The following is a 23,514-nucleotide window of genomic DNA, read 5'->3' as shown; positions in this document are numbered from 1 at the left end:
TAGGGAAAAGATCTTTCTAGAAAGGTTTCTCAGCTTGTTTAGTTTTCCTGTTTGACTTGTACCATTAATAGCAGCAGAACAAACAGTCAGTGTTTCCCTGGGTCCCTGTTGTGACTTGCTGACTGTGCATGTTCAGGAGCTCTGACAGAGGAGACCACACCTTCTTCTCTGTACGGCAGCAGTTGAGAGATTGCATATCCTTTTTTTCAGCAAACTTTGTCAGAGTTTCCATTGTTTTAGGAGCAATTTAACAAAGCTGGATGGATGAAGTTCAGGAGTGAAAAATAGACTAAACACAGGTAAATGTGTGCGTTGGCAGAAATCACCTGCACATGTTCCTGAGTCTTGTGTTCATTTCTTCTGCTCATGAGGAAAACCTGTGCAGCGTTTTGGAGAACACAAGTATTTGCAATGTGTGTGGTATTGGTGAGTTATGTAAGCAAAGCTTGTAGCTTAAATGAAAGAGAAACCAAATAATTTCATTAGGTACATTGGAGGTGTATTCTCAGTGCAGTGTTCATGTTAACCAAAATTTAGGGAGAGGTAAGAGAAATAGGAAGCCTTTCTGTCAAGAGAGACTTGAATATAGGGAGCTTAGGCAGACAAAACATGAAAAGGAGGCGTGACAGCAAGAGAAGGCAATAAATGATAGAAGATAAACCAGCTGTGCTTCTTTAACTGCCCTCAACAGTTCAAGGAGCTGTCTGTGAAACTCAAAGGCAGCAGATTTAGAGCCAGGGGAAAAGAAAAAACAGGAGGTTTTTCAACATTTTATAGCTCTAACTTGTGGAACTTGTTGTCACAAAGCTCTGTTGAAAATCTTAGAAGGACTTAAGGGAAGAAAGAAGAATTAGACATTCGTACACAGAGAAAACTTTTTGGGTTTTATAGGGATGCATGATCTCATGCATAAAAGCCTTCACTTGGCTACCAGCTGGTAGGAAGAAATTTCCCCAGCCAGGTATTTCCATTACTTGGTCAAAAGAGATGTGTTTTCCCTCTGATGGTTAAGTGGGTTCTGTTATGTCCATTCAGAGCTACTTCTGACAAGTGCTTTTTGCTCAGGTACCGGAGATCTGGTGCATTGCAAGAAAGTGATGTTGCCTTATTTTCTCCTTCTGGGGGAAGGTGAGACAAAAAACATTAATAAATCAGCCAACACATCCAAAGAGAGCTAAGTGCTGTCTGTCCATTCCCTCGAGATAGTACAGTTGTGCCTGGTGTTATCTGTTCCTTACATGTGGGGCCAAGCCCATGTTTGGTTGGTTTTTTTCCTACCAAGCACCTCCTACCAAGCAGAACTGTAGTTTCTGCATGGCATTATTAATGGGGTTCCTCTGCATTTTGCACTACTGGAAAAAATAGAGTAGTGTGTTGTTTTCTGTTTCTAAACACTTACTATTGTTTCTAAAGCTTTCCAAGGTATTAGGCTATCTTCTGCTCAAAGACAGTCATTCTGGAAAGGATGATTTTGGTAAGGGTTTTTATTAGAGGCAATAAAGGTGTTTCAGCTCTGTGCACTATCATTGAATGGCTGTAATTGTATCCCAGTTCTGCTTTTTGAGCTTCATTTCCCTCAAGTGAATATAAGAGAGGAATTAAACCCACTAGGCTTTTTTTTTTCTTTTTTCTTACTTTTAAAAAGGGTGTTCTGATGTAGTTTTTGTTATTACAACAGTCTAGGAAGTAGATGACCGTGAAAAGTATTTCTTTAACTGTCAGTCAGGCAGTCAGAACTGGTCTCCAGATGAGCAATGAGAGGCTAGATAAGTACTGTGCATGTAGATGTCACAGTTGTCCTTCACCACTTATGGCCATTAGCAGGAGTCCAACCTGTTCTGTCATTATCCTGCTGACACTGTACAACAGGTTGTATCGCATTGGCACTGGCTCCCATATGTCAGCACATCTGTGAGCGGTCAACTCAACCAACCATCTCCAAGTCCTCCACTTTTGCCAAGGATCTTGCTTGAAGCATATTTTCAAGGAGACGAGAGCACACATCTTTTAGTTGTCAGATTTCTGTGTATCAGCATGGATTAATTCCTTTTTTTCCCCCCCCCTCTAATTCTGATTTATAAGTATAGGAAGTTTCCAGTAAACGCATTGTGAGGTGTGAAATTCCCTCCCTCCCTTCCTCCTGTTTGTTGTCGTTATTCTTTGGTTTCCTTTTGTGGCTCCAACAAACAAATGCACTAATCTCAGCTGTTTTTCTACAGAACATGAGATATTTAGAATGATATACAACATTACACAATGTGCTTCGAGCATCTTGTTCAAGGCCAGGCTGGGTGAAGCCTTGAGCAACCTGATCTAGTGAGGAGGTGTCCCTGCCCATGGCAGGGGGTTGGGACTAGATGATCTGTTAAGTCCCTTCCAATCCCTGAATTCTATGATTCTATGACTCTATGCTATGCCCATGAATGACACATTAACTATATGTGAAGCAGTATTAACAATGACATGATTTATCAGTCCAAGTAAATGACTCAAACCTTACATAGCATCTTTACAAGTCACTCTCCCTGCCACTTCACTTTTCCCAGAGTCAGTTAGGTTGGAAGGGACCACAATGGGTCATCTGGTCCAACCTCCCTACTCCAGCAGGGCCATCCCAGAGCACATGGCTCAGGATTGTGTCCAGGTCGTTAAAATCTGATTCCAGTCATCCTTGCCTCCATCCAAATTCAGGCATGTAGCTTTAGTACAGGCTCAGAGAAGCCTAGATAATCTTGTACCTGTAGATGCACTATGTGCTAGTGAAGTGCCAGCTCATTTAAGCTAATAAAACTGTGTGGAACATACAGGTAAACTATTTTCCCTTGAAACGTAAATCAGTAAATTAATTTTCACCTGAAATGTTTATTGTATCAGTGCAAACCATAAGCAGTAACAAAAAATATGTGTGGGGCTTTGTCCTGATTTGCATGGAAGATTAGCTCTGTGGGACATATCTACAGTAAAAAAACCTCCTGGAACTGTGATGGAGTTTTTCCTTGCTTCTTTGTCAAGTCATTATTAATTTTTCTTCCTTATTAATTAGTGTCTCTGGCAGAGGTTCTGCTTCTGTGGCCAAAACCGAATAAAAATCCCTATTAATATCAGGATCAGGTTGTGTATGTGCAAAGTTTTTTTGGAGCTATTAATGTGCCTATACTGATAGGCTGAATACACTCACTGATTCTCACTGCCTCAGGAAAACAAGAAATGTCTCATAAATTAAAGATAATACTCTGCCTAACTAACCAGATCTCTCAGAACTGAGCTGATTTTGGCATCTGGGTTAAAAAAGGAAAAGGTTCTTTCAGATTCCTGGACATTCAATGAGAGGAAAGTGTTTTAGTTGATTGAAAAGTGAAACTGTCCATGCATGGAAACATGTGCAGGCAGATATGTGTTATTTGTTTTAAAAAGTTGTTTATTGGAGCCAAAATAAAGGGGTTTGTATTTGGTTATTATGATCAAATGAATTAGAAATAAAGCATTTCATTTCAATAGAAGAAAATATTGCATTTTAATAAGATTAAGCAAAACATTAATTTTTTTAAGAAGAGTATTTTAAGTATGTAAATATTAATTGGCTTTTTTAAAATGTGAAATTAATTTTTTAGGTTGACCTGTTCATGCAAAAAAACCAATTACTTTAAAAAGGATTCTTGAAAAAAATCACCCACTCTGCTGATTGCAGATTTTACAGTAAGTCTCATGGTAGAGCAACATCATTAAATCATTTTTAATTAGGGATATTCTCAACTTTGTGTCAAAAAGCAGAGCTCAAGTTCAAATGTGCAAGTTTCCTGTTTGCAAATGTGAACATGTTGTTTTGCATATCAGGTCCAGATTTATTCCACTTAATTTTAGGTACTGACCTTAGGTGTTTGCCTTGTCACCTTTGATCCCTCTCCGGTTACACCTCAAAGTGCCTCCAAGGCACAGCTCAAAACTGAGACCCTTGGATCACTCTACTGTTTGTGGCCCCTGTGTGCTGTGCCCTGACTTGGCATCTTGACATCTTGCCCAGCTTCATGTTTTACTGCTCTAGACATGTTGCACATCTGATGTGTTTTCTGATAGCCTTTAATTTCTCCTATCGACAAGCACAAATTTCCAGGGCAAACCTGAGCAGCTTTAGTGTATGAGTGGGAAAGAATCTCCTTCAGGAACCCTAGAGCCACTGAAGAGCATGGCTGGGCAAGTGAGAGCATTGTGCCAGGGGAAAATGCTGATATGTGTTTGCAGCTTGATGTACAGGTTAGCCAGAGCTACAGTCTGTGGCTGGAAATGCAAAGTGGCTCAACATGTGTTTTATAAAAGTGAGTAGCTGAGTAAGTGGTTGGTTTTTCTTGGTGCTCTGCCCATTTGCTGAAATTCCTGTTTGAGCTCTACTCAGCCAGTTGTCCCCTCTGTGAGGTTTTGAAGGGGTCAGTCTGCAGCGAGAGCCACATCTGATGTTTGGTGGCATTACTGGAAATGCATAAACCCACCCAGTACAGTCCTGAGTAGTGTGCTCTAGGGGACACTGCTGGAGTGAGGAGGTTGGGTCAGATGGGCTTCTGTGGTCCCTTCCAGCTTGCTGTGGTTCTGTGCAATCCAATTTTAGATTATTAGGTTCAGAACTGTACTTAAAGGTCTAAAAGATAACCTGCCTGGAAAGACAGGAGAAGTTTGGCCCATCAGTCACAGTTAAGAGGAATAAATAATAGGAATAAATAAGAGGAATAAAGAAATAGTGAATATTTACTCAGTCTTGTTTGGGGTTGCAAGAAGCTGGAGACCCAAATTAGAATCACAGAATCATCAAAGCTGGAGGAGACCTCTAAAATCATCGAGTCCAACCATTAACCTGCCACTCTGACTCCACCACCTTGTGGGAGACCAATCCAGACACATCTCCCTGGGCAATCTGTGCCAGTTTTTGACCACCCTAATAGGGAAAAAAAAGTTTCCTAACATCTGCTCTGTATCTCCCCTGTCTCAGCTTATGGCCATTCCCTCTAGTTGTCTCACTGCAGCCATGGCAAGAGAGACCATCACTGGAAGTGTTTAAGAGGTGTCTGCATCTGACACTGGGGAATATGGTTTAGGGTTTAGGGGTTCCAGCATTGGCAGGTTAATGGTTGGACTGGGTGGTGTTAGAGTTCTCCTCCAAACTTGATGATTCTATGACTCTATGAAAATCTTCTGTTTCTCTCCTCCATGACATTAGGAATGTTTGGTGGTAGGGAAGTACTGGTGTAGTCTGTCAGGAGAGCTCTGCTAGTGTGGATGAGACTCTAGTGGCAAAGCTTTATTTTAGTCAAGCCATACTCAACAGGGTCAAAACGTGACCCAGGTTAAAGTGCAGCATGGTTGGTGTAATTGCTACCACACCAGGAGCTTCCTAAAGCCCCATGAGGTACCTATTTGTACCCCTGGCATCCAACAAGAGTCTGATGTAGACACTGTCTTCTTAAGAACCTCCCGAAGTAATTTTAGCTTCCTTACTGCTTTCTCCACAGGGCTCCTCGATTTAAGGGGTTCCAGCAACAGGACAGCCAGGAGCTTCTGCACTATCTGTTGGATGCAATGAGGATTGAGGAGACAAAGGTAATGTCTTTGTGTGTCTTTTTAAAGAACTTATGGTGAACTTCTAGTCATTGCTTCAATGTTCTTCATGTTCCCAATGTTTTAAAGGTGTACTTGATGAAGTAAGAGGGGCTGTTTGAGAAAAAAAATTGCTTTTTTTTGGTCAGATGATTTAATTATGTTCATGTTGATTTGTTAAAATTGTTGATTGGAATGAAAGTTTCAGTGAGCAGTAGAAAGAGTATGGTAAGTAGAATGTGGTAACTCTAGGAATCCAAACTGTTTGCCTTTAAAATGTAAGGATAAAAAAAAAGAAACTTTTGGGGAGTCAAGAAAGTCAAAGTAGGACATCTGATTTAGCTGACAAAGTGAATTTGAAAGTTTTGGGACAAAAATGAGCAGCTCCTGGCTCTTGGCCAGCCCACAATTTTCCTTGAAAACTGAAAAATAAAATAGGGGGAAAAATCCTTACAAATTTCCTTGTATCTCTTGAAAGTGTAAAGAACTCTGTTTTATCAATAAAGTGCTGCTTCTTATTACTTAATTTTGACACTCAAGTATGCTTGCTATGGAAGCAGTTTGTTATATTGAAAATGTCTCTGAGTGTTTTTTGTTTCTTTCCCTTCATTATTTCTGCCTCCTGCACTGCTGAATGCAACAAAGTGTGTGTTTGCTTGCTTGAGTTAGTTTGACCATATCAGATTTAATCTGCCTGACAGTCTTGGACGCTCCTTTTCAGATGATACCTTGGTGATTAGCCTTTCTAAGTCTCCTCTAAAGGAAGGCCTCAAACTTCATACTGACCAGAGTATTTCCTTTTCCCTCTCACTCAGTAATGCAATGAATGTGATGATTTTCCTGTGAGAGTGGTGAGACACTGGCACAAATTTCCCAGAGAGGCAGTGGATGCCCCAACTCTGGCAGTGTTCAGAGCCAGGTTGGGTGAAGCTTTGAGCAACCTGATCTGGTGGGAGGTGTCCCTGTCCCTGTTCCTGACAGGAGGTTGGAGTCAGGTGGGGGTTGGTCTCTTCTCCCAGGCAACCAGCAGCAGGACAAGAGGGCACAGACTCAAGCTCTGCCAGGGGAGGTTTAGGTTGGATATTAGGAAGAGATTTTTTCCAGAGAGAGTGCTCAGGCATAGGAATGTGCTGCTCAGGGAGGTGGTGGATTCACCATCCCTGGAGGTTTTCAAGGTGAGACTGGATGTGGCACTTAGTGCCATGGTCTAGTAACCACAGTAGGGTTGGACTTGATGATCCTTTTCCAACCTGGTTGATTCCATGATTCTATGATTCTTCTCCGATAGATGCTTGTGCTTTCCCCTCAAGTCAGTCTCTCGCTTCACCAGCGAACACGCCATCATTCTGATAACCTGCGTTTGGATCTGCCTTTGGAATCACTTATTATTAGAGAGCAGTGACAGCTATGGTAGCTACCTCAAAAGAGTGATAGAAGAGAGTGAGAATTTACAGTGACCTCTTGGGCTGTATTTCTGACTGGACACAATCCTGAGCCATGTGCTCTAGGATGGCCTTGTTGGGTTAGGGAGATTGGACTAGATGACCATTGTGGTCCCTTCCAGCCTAACTGATTCTGTGTTTTCTGCTGCCCCATCACCAGGCAGGGAGAGGTGGGTCCCACCCTGCCCTGCAATTACACCCCACTGCTGCCTTAATGGTGCATTACTGCAAACACCTCGGGGTTCTTTATCCCCTCAGGGTGCTCTGACACTAACAGTAGTATCCCCCCCCCCCCCCCCGCCTCCCCTTTCTCTGCTTGTCTCTCTGGTTTTTTAATCATCCCCTGTTTCAGGTCTGTAGATAGACAAGCAGCAAACAGCCCATGGTGAGCTCTGGTCACTGTGCTGGCTGGACACAAGCAGGAGCTTGGCAGCTGCCCCTGTGGCCTCCCCACCATGCAGGCTCTGGCTGGACACAGTCTGCAGCAGTGTCTACCACCAGAACCCTGTAGCAGGTGGTACAGACACTAACCTTCCTTTTTCATGCCACTTTAAAACTGCTTCTTCCCTGCTTCCCTACGAGGATTGATGGTTTTTAAACCCTAAGAGTTCCAATGAGAAATACCTATGGTACACAACATCACACTAGTGGTAGGAACTAACAAAAAAAAAATCACATTTCACTTTTGCCTCTTCTTTGTGGCTTTCTATCTTGTATCTGATACTAGTGCTGAACTTTTTCCCTAACCCTGTGAGGAAAAGCTAGAAGGTGTGTAAGTACACAAGTGGATTTTGAAGCTAAAAGCTTGTCTATAGGACAATAAAGATGACATAGTGTCTGCTGTTTCCAGCAATGTGGGCTGGAGATGGTTTCACACCAGGGCCTGAAGTGGCTGAACCCTGCTGCTAATTGATTAATGTCTGCTGCCATTGTCCACAGCACCCTGCCCATTCAAAGACTATGTCTTTCTTTGACCTAAATAAATGGTTCAACGAGCTAATCCCAACAAAAGGGTTGCTTATGGCCCTAAACCCATTTATGGTGCTCAACTTCATGAATTACCTATTGATTAATCCTTTTAGTATATTGTTGGCTTTAAGATGAACAAAGCTGAGCTCGGGGCAGCGGGAGTTAATTCACAAGCCAGGTCACATACTCATAAGGTCGGAGGATGACTTGGTCTGATGGGTGCCTGAACTGGAAACCAAACCTCCGACGCTGTCTGTCACCCTCACACTTTTGTAATATGTGGCTTGAAAGTACTTTGCTGCCTGGAAACAAGAGTCATTTGTTATTCCTTTCCTGTTAGAACACAGGGTTTGCACTGCTAGTGGAAGGTTTGGTATCACCGTTTGTCTCTTACAATGGCACTTTCAGTGTGACTTCAGTGACACATTTAATTACGAATGTCATTTGCACACCGTTGTGGGAGATGTGTACATGTTACTGGAGTTTGTGGGTCAGAGAGCCAGTACATTTGCCAGGAAAAGGAGAAGCATGGGTCAGGCATGCTGCAGTGTTCCCCATTAGGGGATGTGATTCATCCTCCTGCTTCCCTCTCTGCAGCCTGTTGAGGTTGGGCTTTTGTACCAGCCCATGCAGTTCTGCTGCCAGGGGACACCTCACAGCAATACAGCATCTCCTCACCCCAGGACAGCTGAGGAAGAGTGGGGGGAAGCACCCCCTGTCTGGAGGGGCAGCCACAGCTCATCATTCATGAATTTGCTTCTTTCTGATCCTTCTTGAGGCTTATGTACCTCGCTTAAGTTACAGGGAGATCGAGACCTCCCTTATCTATCATCAGATAAACACCTTCAGACTAGCCTTGTCAATCAACTGCAGTATATAATAAAGCCATTTAGACAATCTTGTCTAAAAGAATTGAATAAGTGAGGCTGGGCTCAAATACCAGGGAGTGCTAGAAAGGGCGAAAGCTGCATGTAATATCTTCAGATTAGATTCAGATTAGATGTTAGATGTCAGATGAGATGTTAGGAAAAATGTTTTCCCTGACAGTGTGGTCAGACACTGGAATATGCTGCCCAGAGAGGTGGTGGAGTCAACATCCCTGGAGGTGTTTAAGAGAGGTCTGGATCTGGCACTGGAGGATATGGTTTAGGGGTTCCAGCAGGGGCAGGTTAATGGTTGGACTGGATGATCTCAGAGGTCTCCTCCAACCCTGATGATCCTGTGATTCTATGATTCTAAGTATAATGTATCCTAGTCAATCAGTAATAGTCCATTCTGCAGTATATTTTTTCCCTCCAGCAGTAGAAGAAATGGATAGTATTTGTTCACTGAAAATCTCATAGTTTATTGATAAGTTGCCAAGTATCCTACGATGGTTCCCTTTGTAAGAGAAGGAAATTTTTGGATGGTTACCTACTAAAGCTAAGCTTATGTAATTCTGATGTTGTTAGTGAATAACAACAGTATCACAGAATAACCAGAGCTGGAAAGGACCCTTGAGGATCATCTAGCCCAGCTCCTGGCCCTGCACAGGACATCCCCAACAATCACACCATGTGCTGAGAGCATTGTCCAAATGCCTCTTGAGCTCTGTCAGCCTTGGGGCTGTGACACTGCCCTGGGAGCTGTTCAGTGCCCAAACACCTCTGGGGGAGGAACCTTTTCCTAATCTCCAGCCTAAATCCGTATTTTACGATCTTAAATTATATTTACTTTAAAGAAACAAGACAAGATAAAAATCTAATAAAATATTACTAGTTTTCAGATTGTTTACCCTTAAAATATGTTCAACATATAAAATGATGTTCATTTCTTCTTAACTTACAGCGTATACAAACTGGTATCTTAAAAGCATTTAATAACCCAACTACTAAGACAGCAGATGAAGAAACTAGAAGAAAAGTCAAAGGTATGCAACTCTTTATTGAAAACTTTTAAAAACATGCAAGTTTTAAATACCATTTTCTTCAGAACTCCCTATTGCAAACCTCAGGCCCGAAGTGCTGTAGTTCCCAGACTTTTATTCTGTGTTATTCTAGTGCCGCCTAGTGTGGACCTAAAGCATAGAGAGCTTAGTATGTGCTGACTTGCATCTTTATAGCCAGGATAAAGGCTCCCACGGTGTTAATAAGCCTCTTAGAATGATAGATAGAATATAATTTTGTTTTCTAAAATAGCCTTGTTTTATGATCATGATTACTGTATCCCTCAGAGAAGCCACTTCCCATAGCTAATATTGGTTTCTCTCAGTTGTCTGACACTTTGGGCACTCTAAATGTGATTCCAAAGTCAAGCTGTCTCTAAAAATGGCATGTTTTCTTCAAAACAAGGGGTTTTAAGTTTTCTGTGTGTTTTTTTTTAATAGTTCTAATTTGGGGGGATTGTGTTTTAATTCAAATCATACTGATTAAAACGTTTCAAAAGTCATCCTTTCCAAATCTTGTGAAATTAAGGCATAGAGATATATTAGAACAGACTTTTGTTTCATTGTTTAGAGTTTGGTGGTTGCAAAAATGACAACCTTTGTGCTACCCCAGTGCCTGTATCAAGGCAATGCAATGTCATGTATTCAGAAGAGAACTGAGGTTTCTTGAGAGATACAGTACAATTGTTCTGTTACAGAAGGTGGGGAAGGGCAGGATAAAAGGGAACCTTCTCACTAAAATCTCTTAAAATGTTGAGATAACACAGCATGTACTGTATTAGTTACTGTGTCATGTTCAAAGCATTTTGAATGTGTTTGAAAATTGTGCTTTTGTAATATGTCTCGGAAAGAATTTTGTTGTACTTATAGTATGGCATTGGATCTGTTCTTTTTTTTCACATTTAAAAAAGGCAATGTTTTTTCAGCATATGGAAGAGAGGGTGTGAAGATGAACTTCATAGATAGGATCTTTGTTGGTGAATTGACTAGCACTGTCATGTGTGAGGAATGTGAAAATGTAGGTATTCTGGAACTTGGTTTGATGTGGAATAGATCACATACTGGTTTGATTACGTTGTCTTGAAAGTATAAAATTGTGTGGCCAATTTTATACTTGTTTGTTTGTTTGTAAAAACAAGACTTGATTGAAAGTTTCTCATTTGAAATGATTTATTCCTTCTTTAAAGCATTATCCTCCCAAACCTAAGAAGAAGAGTCCTTTGAATTCGAAAAGGATTCAAGTACTGGGCTTGATTTTACATCTGAATTAAGGCTGGAGGTTCCAAATTCAATAATCATGTGTGTTACACTCCAATTATATTTGATATTTTTAAAGCACTTGCCTGTCTTAAAACATAAATCCTCCTGCCTGCTCTTCTGGGATGTACCTGAAAACTGGGAATGGCTTTGAAGTAGTCTGAGTGGGGAAATGCTAAAATGACTTCTTTTTCCTTGAAGTGTGTTTTATAATTAACATAATAACCCCAATGATCAGCATATTCCTTTCATAATTAATCTTACTGACATTTCATCGTAAATGCTTTCCATGATCCTTATGATTTTCTTTAAGTTTGAAAGAGAAAAAAAATTAAATCTTTTTTTGCATGACTTTTCTAACTGAATGTTTACATTTGTGTTTGGTTTAAAACATTCTATTTCATATTATAGAGATTAAGTAAGTTAATCAATCTGCAAAATTAAGCACAGTCCTGCAGTGCCAGGTAAACCTCCCTGTGTGTGATGTGCAGATTACACTTCTATGTGCTGCTAGTATCAATGAAGAACTTTGACTAGATAAAAAAAAAAAAGAGGTCGTATGTATTTTGCATGTCTCATTTATTTTTGCTGGATTCTTGTATTCTGCCTGCACAGGACTTGGGAATTTGCTAGCTGTAGCCCTTTGAGGAAGAGTTTAGCCTTGCCTGAATTGGCAAGATGTTTTTGATTCGTGTTTGTTCATGCAAACTGAGACTTTAGAGGAACCCCTGTTTGAACAGTGCTCATCAGGCAATCACTCACCATAGTTTCAATGGTCTCATTTATTGCTTTACTGGAACCTAAACCATCCTGAGTCCCTCTCACAACAGGTAAAAATAACCCTGCAGTCCATATCTAATGTCACAGGTGGGAGACAGGGTCACAAATACAAGACAAGGGCAAGGCTGACGGTCATTAAGGGCACGACTATCTTCAGTGACTTCAATATAAAACATGATTTTTACTGTTTTCTTTTTTAAAGGTTTTGTTTTTCAGTCTTTCCAGATGTAAGATAAGCCAGTTTTGGAAGGAATTTGATAACAGCTTAGGGAACAGCCTTTGGAGAGATGTTCTAGTGATTAAAGACAGATGAAAAGTGCTGAAAGAGATTGTCTTTAGCTATGCTTGGCAAGGTATTTCCAATTTCAGCTTAGATTTTGTGTGGCTTACAGATGGCAAAAGAAAACCTCAGTACAGAAAAAGAAGGTTGGGGTTTTTTTCAATCCCCTTTTCCCCAGTAATTGGATTTATTTTAATAATTACTAGAGTATGTTATGATGTGAAAAAAATCTAACCAAACTTTTGGCTGTAACCACTAAGACTGAGTCTTACCCAAGAGCATCAGGTTAGAACCTGTCACCTAACTGTCACTAACCAGCCCTTGCTGCATAACAGTGTGTGAGGTCAAATGCCTGTGCAGGAGTGCCCAGGATCAGGAAACTCTCAGAGATAGCTTTCTGCAACACTGTTCCATCTAGAAGGCCCATGTGACTTGAAAATCTGCCAGGAGCCCAGAGAAAGTGAGCACCACACTATGGGCAGGTCACGCCCAGATGAGTGGCCTTGCCCTTTGTGTCTGTATGCTGAGATTTTGTGCAGTGTTCAAAAGGAAATTAGAGCTAACTTAAAGTTAGTGGGAAGTTCTTCATTGTAGTTTGATCCATCTTGTAACTACTTAGCTATTTGCATAGTTTCTGATAATAAATTGATTAAACAAAGGGAGCTATGTGCTAAACCCATACAATGTTCTTGGCATTTAAATCCATTTTCTCTTTTTCTTCAAGATTTCAACAGTAAAAGAACCTTTCATTGATCTTTCACTTCCTATAATAGAGGAGAGGGTAAGAAACAGAATATGTAATAAATAACTATTGCTTCCAGTGGTTTGTTTTTGCATACCTGTATGAAGATATTTATGCATACATAGAGTTTTGATCTCAAGCCTAAAGATGGAACCATGTCCATAAATACATGTGTTGTCATATATCTGTTGTTTATATGATTTTCTTTATATATATATATATATGTAGACATAAAATGTCATAAGTGCATTTATTTTTAGATGAGTCCAAACTTGGACCAAATGACCATAGTAATTTATGGTATCTATAGGTCTAAGATTGACTTGATTTAGTAGTATATACTTACCTGAGTAGAATGATTATAAACTTCTTATTTTTACGGTTCAGAAAGTTAGATTCTAGTCTGTTGGTTTGCATCTAGAGAACTTGAGTTCTCTAGATGCAAACCTAGAGTGTACCTAGAGGATGAGACAGTGTAAAAATAGATATGCAGCTGCTAGAAATGTGATGGTGGTGTGGCAGCTCCTTCCTCACCTCACAAGGTGTTAGGCTGCACCAGAGACTGACTTCTGGAGAGCTGTGTCCCCTTGGATAAAGTCACATCTCATACAGCTATGCTTGTGTTTATACAACAATAGAACAGATTATTTGATATTGTATTCTGTACAGGAATTTTGTGTCACTCCTATTCCTTGTGGCTTTCAGTTGATCTTGCAAAGATGTTGACAGTGAGTTTATGATAAATAAAATTAGAAAGTAGTCTTATATCACAATTCAGGGTCTAGTTAATTAGATTTAGGTAGGTCACTGTTTTCTAAAGTAAAGGAAAAAACCCACCTACATTCATATTTTCTGTAGGTTGCAAAGGAATACAAATTGACATATTGCCTTTCCTAATTGTCTGTCTAATTTCTTAGGTTGCCAAACCTGTGCCTTTGGGAAGAACAGGTAAAGGCAAAAGTGTACAGGAGGCAGATCTTGGTCAATATAACTGTTCTTCTATCAGTACACTGAATAATCAACCCAAAATTGTCAAGAAACATGCTTTAACAAAAGATAAGGTAAGAACTGAAATACTCACACTAGACAGTCATCTTGAGTTTGTTCTGAAGCTTCTAGGGTGACTTGGAATTTCTAGGGAATTTTGACACCTATAAGTGGGGTTTTTTTTTGTATACATATAGATGACATAGACTTGTCTTAAAATACTTAGGCCATTAGCAGAAGCCTGAGAAATGACAGGCACTGGTAGCATTTTAGTTTTCTATTCCAGGGTTTCATTTGTAAGGAAAAAAATAAATCTGCAAGCTAGTTTCAATTCAGTAGGTTTGGAGCTATTGCAAGTGTCTGTGAATCAGGCCCTAACACACTAAACACATGTGAAAAAAATGGATAACAGAATAACCATATGAAAGAGTGATAGGAGAGGAGAACTGATGGATGCAGAGAAAGGACATGAAGGAGGAAGGAAGACAAGAATGGAAAGAAGTAGTGCAGAAACTGTTATGGGAGAAAAGGCCTAAACCTCAAAGTATTGAGGTGAATGGAAGGATTGCCACTGGCATCCCTGGAATTCAAACAAGGGGGAAAACCTAAGGGAAAAGAAAGCTGCTCATTTCTTTTGGAAAGTAGCCAAACAAAGGAAGGAAAGAAAAGAGTAATGAACATTTACAAATCTAAAAATCTAAAATCTTTAGGAGTAGTTTTCCATGGCAGCAACCTTTTCCTTTCTTTTTGCAATCTTGATAAAAATAAAAACCCCAAACAATTTCAGACAATATACAAATTAGCAAACTAGGGATGCTTTAGTTAGTTCTATGACAAGGGCCCACAAGATGAGTTGAACTTTCTTCTGGAGCTGCTCATCAGCTAATGCCTCTGATGGGAGAACATGGGACTAGCTTAAACCTGAGAACCTTTTGGAAGCTCAAGTTAGATTAAGTGACTAGCACTTCAAACGTGCCATCTGCAGCTGTCACAAAGTGAGAGCAATTAGTTGTGGGAAGTATTGATCCCACAGTAAGTATAATGCTCTTAACTGACTGGGATGAAGGTTTCTAATCCTAAATTGGTTTAAAAAGATCTTCAGGGAATCAACTAGCTTAAACATATGAGAGATGGAGAATAAAAAACACTACGTGTAATTTGCTTTGAATTTGTCATGTTTTAAAAGGTATGTTAGATTGCAGATCTGTTTTCTGTTTCTGCCCTATGTTACTGAAATAATAATCATGCCATAATTCACAGAATCAGTTGAACCATGAGAGAAGGCTTGCCAGGAAAGCTTCCTCCAAGGAAGAACAAAGAAGTCCTGTTATCATGCAGGAAAAACCCAAAAAGCTTGAGCTGGAAGGTAGCTCTGGCTACTCCAAAGACACACCTGCTGACTCAGCTGTCAATGGCAGCCAGACAGAGGGCAGTGAGAAGGAAGCCAGTCGCTCTGAGAGCAGCTTTGATGCAGACAGTGAGGCCTCAGAAAGTGAAAGTGCTTCAAAGCAAACAACTTTCAGCCCGTCCAGCAACTCCTCTGCTCTGCACGTCAGCCACATCAACGTCAAAGCGCCGCACAACAAGCCAAGTGACAGCAACGAAGAGGTGATCTCCAGTGCCATATCCAAACTCAGCTTCTGTGACCCTGTCAGCGAAGATAAAAAATTGACCCGTGGAGATCCAGCGTTGGGCTTAGCCAATAATTCTGTGTTCTCAGTAGACAAATCCTCACTGTCCCAAAACCCTCAGAATGCTTTCCAGACGCTTTCCCAAAGCTACATAACCAGCTCCAAGGAATGTTCTGTTCAGTCCTGCCTTTACCAGTTCACCTCTGTAGAGCTCTTAATGGGGAACAACAAGCTTTTATGTGAGAGCTGCACTGAAAGGAAACAGAAGTATCAGAAGAAAACCAACTCCACAGGTAAAGTGTTTGTACCTCTCTGGACACTTTCCAGCATTGCCTTCCTACACCTGTGCTCTGGCTACTGTCCCATCACTCCAGCATAGGCCTCCTCATTGTGGCTAACTGGAACATGTCTCCCCAAGCAGAACTTGTTTGTAACAACTTAGAACTTCATCAAGCAATGGCAGCAAGGCTAAATTTTAAGAACATAATTGTAGATCTAACTTAGAATTCACAGGATCATAGGACCATCAAGGTTGGAGGAGACCTCTAAAACCATCATGACTAACCATTAACGTGTCACTGCTGTAACCTCTAAACCCTAAACCAGATCCTCCAGTGTCAGATCCAGACACCTCTTAAACACTTCCAGGGATGGTGACTCCACCACCTCCCTGGGCAACCTATTCCACTGGAATAGATGGAAAAGGAAAATTAATTCAAAACTAATCATTATTTATTTTTTCCTTCTAAACAAAATATATAAGAAGTCACCTACTGTTAAATTAAATGCTCTTTTCTACCTTAAATGAAATATTTTCCTTTGGACATGGTTAAAGCTGGTAAATTAATTCATTTTTTTTCAGCAAAAAGAATATGCTGGTGGCATGTTCCTTTTTACTGTGTAGCTAACAGATACTTTTGGTAAGAGTCCTGTGTTCAGTGCTCTCTATACCACAGGGAGATTTGAGTCCACATATCCCAATCCTGTGTGCCCAAACCAGCAGGTTATGAGGCATCCTGAAGCAGAGAGACCTCCTCAGACCTTTCCCTTAAATAAGTGTGAAGTATACAGTCATTCAGAAAATGCTGAGGAATGGAAAATTAACCTCTTAGTGATTAGGACATTAGCAGAGATTAAGAGGCCTGTGCCTTCCAGTTTTTGTCAGGGATCATCCGTTTGTCTTAGGTTCTAACAGGAGAGTTGGGTGCCATAGTAACAGCCAATGTAGGTATCTCAGTGTGCAAGCTGACCTAGATAGTGTACAGCCTTCCAACTTTTGATCTGATTTGCACAAGCCTGGCTAAAATAATGCTCAGATTTGGCAGATTATGTTTGTTAATAACCAGAAAAATGAGAAAATATTTTTTCTGTTGCTCCACAAAATTTCCCCTGCGTTTTACATAACAAGTACAGAACCATCACAGCACAGATCTATTCTGACTGCAGTTCTGATATTCATAAATGCAGAAAAGAAAATGGAAGGTGTCTACACAAATGCTCGGAAACAGCTGCTGATTTCTTCAGTTCCTGCTATTCTTATCCTCCACCTGAAAAGATTCCACCAGGTAAGAGGCCAAAACCCTCCTGTAATATTCCCCTGTCCCACTGGAGGACAAGCAGTTCTCTAAGTGTTGCTGTGCATACTCATATTGGCTTTTTACCTGGAGATATGGTAGAGATACTGTTTGAAACATGGTGATGTGTCTCTGATTGTCATAACACCCTCAGAGTGCATTTAGCCCTTCAGATGTATCCAGGGAAACCTCTTTCACATCCCTCATGCTTATGTGTAGCAGGCACTGTATTGAAAACATAACAGTGTTTAAATCAGTCACAATCTTATTCTGGGATTTGGTTTAGTTTAATAGTACAGTGATACACCTTTGATAAGCTTCCTAGGAAAAATATTGATTTTAAAGTCTTTTTTTTTTTTCCTTTTTCTTTTGAAGGCTGGTTTGAGTCTACGGAAGGTAAACAGGCATGTGGATTTCCCACTGATTTTAGACTTAGCACCATTCTGTGCTGCATCTTGCAAGGTACCCACTTCAAATCTTTATTGTACTGCCACAGTTGTTGTCCTGAGCACAAGTTAAACTGGACTGATGGTCATGATGATGATTATTCCTTTGTTTCCTACAGAAAATAGCGAATTTTTGAAATAGTGTCCTGATATCAGAGTTTGAACTGTTTGCAATTTCATTCACATCAAGAATATGGGTACAAATTGAAACAGGAGAAATTTAGGTTAGATATTAGGGAGTTTTTTACTGTGAGAGTGGTGAGACACTGGCACAGGTTGGAGGTATTAGATACCCCAGCCCTGGCAGTGTTCAAAGCCAGGTTGGATAAAGAAAGCCTTGAGCAACCTGCTGTGGTGGGAGGTGTCCCTGCCCAGGGCACAGGGAGTTGGGACTAGATGATCTCTAACATCCATCCCAACCCCTAAAAATCAACGAATTTATGAGTATCACAGATGTTAACTAGTATTAATTAAGCTTTGGGGCCCTGAATTTCTTAGTGCATTTAACAGCATTAAGAACAAGCATTTTTGCTTCCAATGTAACTAAATTCAATTCCTAAGACTAATGACTATTTGTACCAGATGTATTTCACCACTGGAAATGCTGTAGGTGTCTATTTGCTTCTTATAAAGCAATACTGTTGATAGCTAGTTATCTGTAAAATGAGCTGTGAAATAACTGACCTTTGTTGTCTGTGTTTCTGGGATTGCAGAATGTTACAGATGGTGCAAGAGTGCTCTACAGCCTCTATGGAATTGTGGAGCACAGTGGGTCCATGAGAGGTGGTCATTATGCAGCATATGTGAAAGTCAGGACATCCTCCAAGAAATTACTAGAGCATATTTCTACCACTAAAAATGTTCTGGGTATGTACAAACAGATCCTCCTTTCTTTCTCTGTGAAACCAAAAGGAATCACTGTCTACAGGGATTTATAGCCAATGATTGGTTTAGCTCAGGATATTCTGTGATTTTTAGAGAAGTTGTGGAAACCCCTTCCCTAGACTCATAGAACCATCAAGGTTGGAGGAGTCCTCTAAGATCATCAAGTCCAACCATTAACCTGTCACTGCTGGAACCCCCAAACCCTAAACCAGATCCTCCAGTGTCAGATCCAGATGCCTCTCAAACACTTCCAGGGATGGTGACTCCACCACCTCCCTGGGCAATCTATTCCAGTGCCTGAACACCCTAACAAGGAAAGACTGAAGGAAACAAGACTGAAGGAAACTTCAGTTTCAAAACTCATGTAAAAGATTGTCCTTCTGGGAAATGAGCTTCAAATGCAAAATGATACTACATAGGATAGGCAGGATAATGTTTGGATCTTGCTGCCCCCACAAGAAGGGAAATAGTAAATACCTAACTTTGACAGCTTTACATATTCTTGCCTCCAACCTTGATGATTCTATGATTGTATTAAGCTTTTCTTGCAACGATTATTAGAATAGATTAGATTATTTTTTTTTTGTTCTTCAAATGAAGAACTGGTCAACTTTTGAAATAAGATTTTTTTCTGTCAGAACTGATTGTATTCTAGTCTAACTCACTGTTAAAACTCAGCAACCTGATCTTGAAATGCCTTGAGCTTTCTGAAAATCTATGAAAAAGGCTATAGCAGTGTGTACTTGTAAGCATTTCCCTTACAGTGCTCTTTGACATGCAGATTTCAAACTATGAACAGTGGACTGCATCAGAGTCTTGAATTATTCTTGAGGGTTAGGAGCTTCTCTTGCTTTTTTTGAAATACTCACTGTCTTTGTATGATGATGCTGTGAAAGACAAGAAACAATTTCTTTTGCTTCTGCATTTCAGGTTTAAAAGAAGCCATGGGAGCAGCAGGAGGACAGTGGGTGTATGTTAGTGACACCCACGTTCAGATGGTTCCAGAATCAAGAGTACTAAATGCACAAGCATATCTACTTTTTTATGAGAGATTATTACTATAATTCTTAAAAGTTCACTTTCAAAGATGGTAGTGACTATTTAGTTTCTATTATTTAAAGCTGCAGTGGTAAGAGTACCTGTAAATATTGTGCCTTTATCTTGTAGAGAATTTATCATATGTTGACTCTGAAGTCCAGTCGAGCTATTATAAATATCTGAATGGTTCTCTTAAAGTATGCACTTTGCCAAGCATTTAAAACTCTGGGGTTCATTAAAATACAGTACTGTTAGAATGTAAGATGATGTCCTTATCCTACTGAGGTCTAGGGAAAGTTTGGGTTTGATTCTAATAAAGACAAGCTTTCACCCATAGCTGTAGAACAGCTGGGAACAGACATACTGATAGTGTTAAGTGCCTGGATTTGCTGGTGTACAGTAGCAATACAAAGTGTTTCAGCTTTCTGTGATCTAGTCCAGACCCTTCCCATCACTGGGTTGGATGTCAGCTGTGGAGATTTCTGCAAAGAAGCACCTGTCAGATCCTGTTGCTTCCACGTTTAGTAATTGGAAAGCAGAGTCCTTCCAGCATGGAGTAACAACAGCTGTCTCTGGCTAATGCTGCAGTGCACTTTCCTGGTAAGAGCTGGGAATAGACTGGGAATAGACATGACTTCTGCAAAGTGACAGTGAATCCTCAGATACCCTGTACCCTTTCAGCTGTCTCCAACTGGCACTGGTAGAGCAATGTACTCCTGTTTCAGTATAAATATATACTTGGGGTGTGTATGTATATCCTCTGAGGTACATACACACACCAGCAATCCATCAGTATAGATTGTCATTTTACCTACTAGGAAAGAGAATTGCAAAGACTTCTGTATTTAGTATATTTTCGACTTCATAATTATGACAATGTACAGCATATAAGCTTGTGTATGAGGATGTATGGAGTTTAAGCATAACTGGGTAAATTCTGTTACTTTTGGCTCTAAACAGGAATTTGTTTATCTGTTCCTGAATACTTTTCTCACAGGAGGAATAAACTATAAATTATTTTTGCACTGTGTGTGTGAGTTGGACAGTAAATGATGACTTTTACCCTCTGATACATGTCTGGACTTCGTTTTGTCAGCAGTGGGGGACAGCAGTGTCCTGGTTTCTGTGGACTGGTTTGAGTTGCTACTTTTCCTAATTGCTCATTTCCATCCCAGAAAGTAAGAGATACATTTTCAGGTCAAGGTCAGATGACTGCTTTGAAGTTATGCACTAACTATGAAGAACCTATGCAGAACCTATGAGGACAGGCTGAGGGAGTTGGGGCTGTTCAGCCTGGAGAAGAGAAGGTTGTGTGGAGACCTCAGAGCACCTTCCAGGAGCTGAAGGGGCTACAGGAGAGCAGGAAGAGGGACTCTTTCTTAGGAGCTGCAGTGAGAGGAAAAGGGGCAATGGGTACAAATTGAAAGAGGGAAATTTAGGTTAGACATTAGGAAGAAGTTTTTCCCTGTGAGGGTGGTGAGACACTGTCCCAGGTTGCCCAGGGAGGCTGCGGCTGGCCTAAGCCTGGCAGTGTTCACAGCCAGGTTGGATGAGCCTTGAGCAACCTGCTCTGGTGGGAGATGTCCCTGCCCAGGGCAGGGATTTGGGACTAGATGATCTATAAAAGGTCCATTCCAACCCCTGAAATTCTATGATTTTATGATTAATTGATTTAATAAGCAGCTACTTAAGTACTAATTACTTCTGTAACAGTTCCAGCCTGTCCAGCTTGCTTTTTGCTAGAAAAAAAACCCTGTGTTTATTTCTACTTACTTTTTTCATTTGTGGAACAGGTTTTTTTGTATAAAGAACGTGCTGTCCCTATTACTATCTCTTCCCTGTGTTATCATAGAATCATAGAATTTTAGGGGTTGGAATGGACCTTACAGATCATCTAGTCCCAGCACTGACTGCCCTGGGCAGGGACATTTCCCCACTGGGCACTGAACAGCTCCCCAGGGCAGTGGGCACAGCCCCAAGCCTGACAGGGTTCAAGAGGTGTTTGGCCAGTGCTCTCAGGCACAGGGTGTGATTGTTGGGGATGTCCTGTGCAGGGCCAGGAGTTGGGCTAGATGATCCTCAAGGATCCCTTCCAACTCTGGTTATTCCGTGATTCTGTGAAATTAAAATTGTTTCAGTCTACCCCAAAATAGTAACACTCAGACAAACCAAGCTGTCAGCTTTAGCCACCTGTATTCCAGCTAGTCAGACCTTAACCTGAGTCTACACTAAGAAGAAAGACAAAAAGAAAGATAATGTTTAGACAAGAGTTGGTTAAAAGTATTCTTAATTCTCTTCTAACTCCTCCTGTTCCCATACCCTTCCTCCAGCTCTACTCACCTTCCTCCTCTTTGTGTAGAACTGAACAAAACTCACCATTCGATCTGGGTAATAGTCACAGCAAATAGCAACTAAGTTGCACTTCTGTGACACAACCTTGCTAGGATTCCATCCACCTTACATCAGGCCTGACTGATGGTCCTCATTTTCTTGTTGCCTTATGCAAAACTGCTGAACTTAAGTTCCTGTATTAATCTCCTACTTTTTTAGCCTACAAGTACATCCCTAGACCACAAAACTAGGAGAGAAACAGAACAAGGTTCTTAGCCTGTTACTTCTTATTTTAATGCTATTTTCAGGAAATTCACTTCTTTTTAACCAGACTTTACAAACTGGACTGCTGGAATTTTCCCAAGTGGAACATACTGATCAGGATGCCATGAAAGATGCTGGCAGAATTATTCCCTCATTACCAGCCAAGGAATCTTTCCTGCTGTTAAAGTATTTTATAGAATCTGGAGAGAAAGTGGCATGAACAAAAAGCCAGCTCCTTTATCCGACACAGCCATCACTGCTGCTCCTGGCTGAGGCTTCGGACTGCTGGAATTTTCCCAAGTGGAACATACTGATCAGGATGCCATGAAAGATGCTGGCAGAATTATTCCCTCATTACCAGCCAAGGAATCTTTCCTGCTGTTAAAGTATTTTATAGAATCTGGAGAGAAAGTGGCATGAACAAAAAGCCAGCTCCTTTATCCGACACAGCCATCACTGCTGCTCCTGGCTGAGGCTTCCTGGGTTGAAAAGCTGTGTCATGGAACTCTAGTTATGCCTTTAAAATGAACAAAAAATGATGACTAATGCAGAATGTCATGCACTATTTGAGATGCAAGTCACACCTAATGTCCTTTAATGCAGACATAGGTTTTGGTTTGGTTTTTTTGTGTGTAAAATTGGGCTCCAAAGTGACTGATTGTACATAAATATGCAGCCTGGAGACATGTTGTAGTTCCTTACCAGGAATTGCAAGAGAAGCTCACAGCATTCTAAGAAAGCAGGGATGTACATCCTATATGTGCTAGAATGTTAAATATGATTCTAGAGTCTAGAAATGTGCAGTTTCCTGCTATGGCCAGATGTGTTCACACCACTGAAAAGCTGTATGTTTTCAGAATGCAGGGGAAGGGCTTTATAGTTTGAGACTCTCCTTAAAATATCTTGTTACTGGCCAAATACCTTTTCAGGCCTACAGCATTTAGTCTTTATAGAGCTACAGCCTGAGAAAGTGCAGTAACCTGTGTCTTTGTGTGGAAGAGCTCAGAAATGGCTTTCTCTTCATCCTACCCTTCTCTTCTCACAAGGGCACTGCTGTTTTCTTCGTCGGCCTCATCTGTTCTTTATGTTCTCAGGGTCTCCATAAGCCTCTGTGTCAATACCTTTCCTTCCCTTGATCCCCAACCAGAACATAACAGTTCCCAGCCCCATTGGTTTTGTTCTGTGAAGCAGCAAAGCTTTTACAGGAATTGCTGCTGTAACTGGACTCTTGCCTGTCCACCACACTGGCTCTGCCTCCAGTCTGCTGTACAGGTCACCTCAGAGAAGCTGTGGCTCCTGGCCAGTCTCAAGACAGTGCCTTTAAAACCTTGAGAGAGGATGCAAAGCAAATAGTTTCTCACTCTTCAGTAAGTAAACCTCA

At 40.8% G+C, this 23,514-nt stretch overlaps 1 protein-coding gene across 1 annotated transcript in view; it reads left to right on the top strand.

Moving 5' to 3' along the window:
* Positions 1-20,563, top strand: part of USP45 (ubiquitin specific peptidase 45) — a 41,394-nt gene extending 20,831 nt beyond the window's left edge. Inside the window, exons 8-17 of the mRNA XM_009079671.1 lie at positions 5,499-5,586; positions 9,822-9,903; positions 10,845-10,936; positions 12,960-13,016; positions 13,895-14,038; positions 15,225-15,888; positions 17,063-17,160; positions 17,545-17,631; positions 18,329-18,482; positions 19,431-20,563. Coding sequence (XP_009077919.1) covers positions 5,499-5,586; positions 9,822-9,903; positions 10,845-10,936; positions 12,960-13,016; positions 13,895-14,038; positions 15,225-15,888; positions 17,063-17,160; positions 17,545-17,631; positions 18,329-18,482; positions 19,431-19,564 — 1,600 coding nt within the window. The 3' untranslated portion in view covers positions 19,565-20,563. The remainder of the gene's footprint in view (positions 1-5,498; positions 5,587-9,821; positions 9,904-10,844; positions 10,937-12,959; positions 13,017-13,894; positions 14,039-15,224; positions 15,889-17,062; positions 17,161-17,544; positions 17,632-18,328; positions 18,483-19,430) is intronic.
* The last annotated feature ends 2,951 nt before the right edge of the window (positions 20,564-23,514 follow it).

The sequence above is a fragment of the Acanthisitta chloris genome, unplaced genomic scaffold (assembly GCF_000695815.1).
Source record: "Acanthisitta chloris isolate BGI_N310 unplaced genomic scaffold, ASM69581v1 scaffold5058, whole genome shotgun sequence".
NCBI classification, from domain to species: domain Eukaryota; kingdom Metazoa; phylum Chordata; class Aves; order Passeriformes; family Acanthisittidae; genus Acanthisitta; species Acanthisitta chloris.
Note: the sequence above shows the minus strand (reverse complement) of the source record. Positions and strands in the feature narration are given on the sequence as shown.